The sequence below is a fragment of the Leiobunum rupestre genome, chromosome 4 (genome assembly GCF_980474605.1).
Source record: "Leiobunum rupestre chromosome 4, qqLeiRupe1.1.hap1, whole genome shotgun sequence".
Classification (NCBI taxonomy): Eukaryota; Metazoa; Arthropoda; class Arachnida; order Opiliones; family Sclerosomatidae; genus Leiobunum; species Leiobunum rupestre.
In genome coordinates, this window is record NC_143387.1 from 56,237,496 (window position 1) to 56,241,140 (window position 3,645).

At 38.1% G+C, this 3,645-nt stretch overlaps 1 protein-coding gene across 1 annotated transcript; it reads right to left on the minus strand.

The window, feature by feature from the left end:
• Positions 1-1,347: 1,347 nt before the first annotated feature.
• Positions 1,348-2,491, minus strand: LOC149948379 (histone-lysine N-methyltransferase SETMAR-like). Its single transcript, XM_090171068.1, has 2 exons — positions 2,267-2,491; positions 1,348-2,187 (listed from the first exon to the last, which is right to left on the minus strand). The coding sequence occupies exons 1-2, from the start codon at positions 2,489-2,491 to the stop codon at positions 1,348-1,350; spliced, it is 1,065 nt and encodes a 354-aa protein (XP_090027194.1).
• Between the last annotated feature and the right edge of the window lie 1,154 nt (positions 2,492-3,645).

Sequence of the window (3,645 nt, forward strand, 5' to 3'; positions counted from 1 at the left end):
GGGGGAAAAGTATTACCTGAAACCATTGTCAAAACTACAAAGTGGCCATTAGATATCCGTGAATATCTCCCAGGTTATTAAGAGAGTCTGCACATCCTTTCGACTCGGGGAAAACGTGTGTTACCTGAAATCATTGTCAGAGCTACTACGCGGCCGTTAGCTATCTGTGAATGTCTACGAGGTTATGAAGAAAATTATGCACATTCCTTTCGTCTCGAAAACCACATTCCAGTTTTGTCCTTGCTATGTGTTACATGTACGTATATTTCAATAATAATAATAATAATAATAAATAATAAAATTAATAATTTTTTACAGGATTTGTATTAGATCTGCAAACCCTCAAAACTAATTTTTAAATATTAGAATGATAGGGTTATGGTTGTGCTTAATGACTTTGTATTTATTGATACCTTTATTACATACAGTTAATAAAATTTCCAGGGGTTATTGTATCTCCCCAATTTACCACATGAGCAACATTGCTCGTGCGTGGCTGGGGGTTAAATACATATTTTATATATAGTTCACAAAATAATAATACAACTCATACAAAATTAGTTCTAGTTATCTCGAAGCGGGTTTGAAATTAATCTAAAAGTCCAAAAGATTATACAGATTTGTTATACCAAAAGTTATTAACCAAGATGTTATTTTTTTTTAAATAATTATATATATATTACATTGTCTTATATTTATATCAATTAAGTTATATAATTTGGGACCTAGAAAAGTTACATGCCTTTGTCCGATCATTTTATACATTTTTTCTCCTAACACATTACTTCTGGTGCTATATTTAATATTTGGCGGGATAATAGTGTGTCGGATCTTGTAAGTATGGATTAATATTATTTTTGAATACAATTGTCTAACAGTTAATACTTTAAAATCTATATACAGGGTGTTATGGATAAGAGTACCGAAACTTTTATAATGTGTTCTATGGGTCAATACGAGTTGAAAATGTCTAATGAACCATGGTCCTAAAATGTACCGTTTAGAAGATACAAGCTTTAAAAATTTGACCTAAAAAACACCGAAATTCACGCAAATGTGAAATCCTTATTATGCCTTGATCACAATTGTTGTCTTAAAATGATCGGTTGTTTTTTAGAGATATAAAGTGATAAAAGGATCGCCGAATATCAAAAGATCATTACAATCTCCAGATTGTGAATTTACGAAGAGGCTTTAAAAACAAGACTTGTAATAATTTTCGACGTTTAACTGTAACCTAGTCGTGTTTGATAGTACTAAAAAACCAGCAGCACATAATTAATGGTATGTTTTTATTTATCAAAAAAGAACAATTATTGACATTGTTACACGCACCGTTCACATTATTTATAAGAGTTGTTCGAAATGCCCACCTTGAACTCTAATGCACAAATGACAACGTCGTACAAATGATTGACGAACGTTTTCCCAGATGTCTGGTGTGTTTCGAATTGTCTCACACGCATCGATAATACGCTGGCGCAAGTCGTCGACATCTCGGACCTCTGTTTTATAAACTACGTCTTTCAGATGTCCCCAAAGATAGAAGTTCCAAGCGTTCAAATCGGAAGATCGTGCTGGCCATGGAATAGTTCCTCCTCGTCCTATCCACCTTAAAAGAAATGTCGCATCGAGGTGGTCTCTCACGGCACGGCTGAAATGTGGTGGCACCCCATCGTGCAAGAACCACATCCGCTGTCTAGTCGCTAACGGAACATCTCCCAGAAGCTCTGGTAGGGCTCGTTGCAGAAATTCCAGGTACGACTCTCCATTCAATCTTGGCGGAAGGAAATAGGGTCCCACTAAGTTTTCTCCATCAATGCCACACCAGACGTTTAGGCTAAATCTTTCTTGGTGAGCTGTGACCACAGTTCCGTGAGGGTGGTTTTGGCTCCACTGATGGGTATTGTGTAAGTTGAGAATACCATCTCGCGAGAAATTGGCCTCATCGAATGCCAAGATGACAATTGGGAACTGCGGATCTTCTTGCACTCTGTCCACAATCCACTGACTGAAGTTGCGGCGGTGTGGATAGTCTGCTTCGCTTAAGGCTTGAACTTTCTGTAAGTGGTAAGGGTGATAACGATGACCATGAAGAATTCTCCAGACCATCACGTGATTTACATCAAGCTGTCGTCCAGCTTGACGGGTACCTGTGCTGGGGTCATCATCGAAAATGGTCAGTACCTGAAACATTCCAGATGGTTTTTTCAATGAAAAAACTGTTATAAACTACATCGCGCAAACAGAGATTTCAAATAATTACCTGTTCTTCTACGTCGTGTGGAACGTCTCTAAGTCCTTCTTGAGAGGGTTGAAGTTGACCAGTTTCTCGTAAACGCCGGTCCACACTTTCGAAGGTTCGTCTATTCGGTAGTCTTCTGTTAGGGAAAGTTTCTTGGTACAATCGTCGGGCTTCATCTCCTCTTCCTTCGGCTCGTCCGTACATCAAGTGCATGTCGGTGTATTCAGCGTTGGTAAAATGCACCATCATTATCGAAAGTCCGGTCTCGAAGTAAGTACATTTCCAAATTAACACGTCGTTTTATACCGAAAATTGCAAGAGCAAAAAATTCGCAGTACCTGAAGCCAGAAATAACTCGGAAGGGTTATCAGTGGGATGGAAGGGGCGGGGGTGGAAAATTTGTACAGTCAAAGCTACGCCAAGAAAGAGGGTTTTGTGAATACATCTACAAATTATTTTTTAATCAACACGTTTAATTGTAATAGATGCTCTAGTGATGTTGCAATTTTCGGTATAAAACGACGTGTTAATTTGGAAATGTACTTACATCGACACCGGATGTGGTTCTTGCACGATGGGGTGCTACCACATTTCAGCCGTGCCGTGAGAGACCACCTCGATGCGACATTTCTTTTAAGGTGGATAGGACGAGGAGGAACTATTCCATGGCCAGCACGATCTTCCGATTTGAACGCTTGGAACTTCTATCTTTGGGGACATCTGAAAGACGTAGTTTATAAAACAGAGGTCCGAGATGTCGACGACTTGCGCCAGCGTATTATCGATGCATGTGAGACAATTCGAAACACACCAGACATCTGAGAAAACGTTCGTCAATCATTTGCACGACGTTGTCATTTGTGCATTAGAGTTCAAGGTGGGCATTTCGAACAACTCTTGTAAATAATGTGAACGGTGCGTGTAACAATGTCAATAATTGTTCTGTTTTGATAAATAAAAACATACCATTAATTATGTGCTGCTGGTTTTTGTACTATCAAACACGACTAGGTTACAGTTAAACGTCGAAAATTATTACAAGTCTTGTTTTTAAAGCTTCTTCGTAAATTCACAATCTGGAGGTGCATACTTCCGGACGAGATTGTAATGATCTTTTGATATTCGGCGATCCTTTTATCACTTTATATCTCTAAAAAACAACCGATCATTTTAAGACAACAATTGTGATCAAGGCATAATAAGGATTTCACATTTGCGTGAATTTCGGTGTTTTTTAGGTCAAATTTTTAAAGCTTGTATCTCCTAAACGGTACATTTTAGGACCATGGTTCATTAGAAATTTTCAACTCGTATTGACCCATAGAACACATTATAAAAGTTTCGGTACTCTTACCCGTAACACCCTGTATAATACTAAACGTGACTCTAAATTATGTCTT

What these genes read in the sequence shown, in the direction of transcription:
- LOC149948379 (XM_090171068.1), bottom strand. Translation starts at nt 2,491, where the DNA reads ATGGTGCATTTTACCAACGCTGAATACACCGACATGCACTTGATGTAC. An exon ending in CACACGACGTAGAAGAACAG is followed by an intron (nt 2,188 to 2,266) that starts GTAATTATTTGA and finishes GGAATGTTTCAG; the next exon opens with GTACTGACCATTTTCGATGA.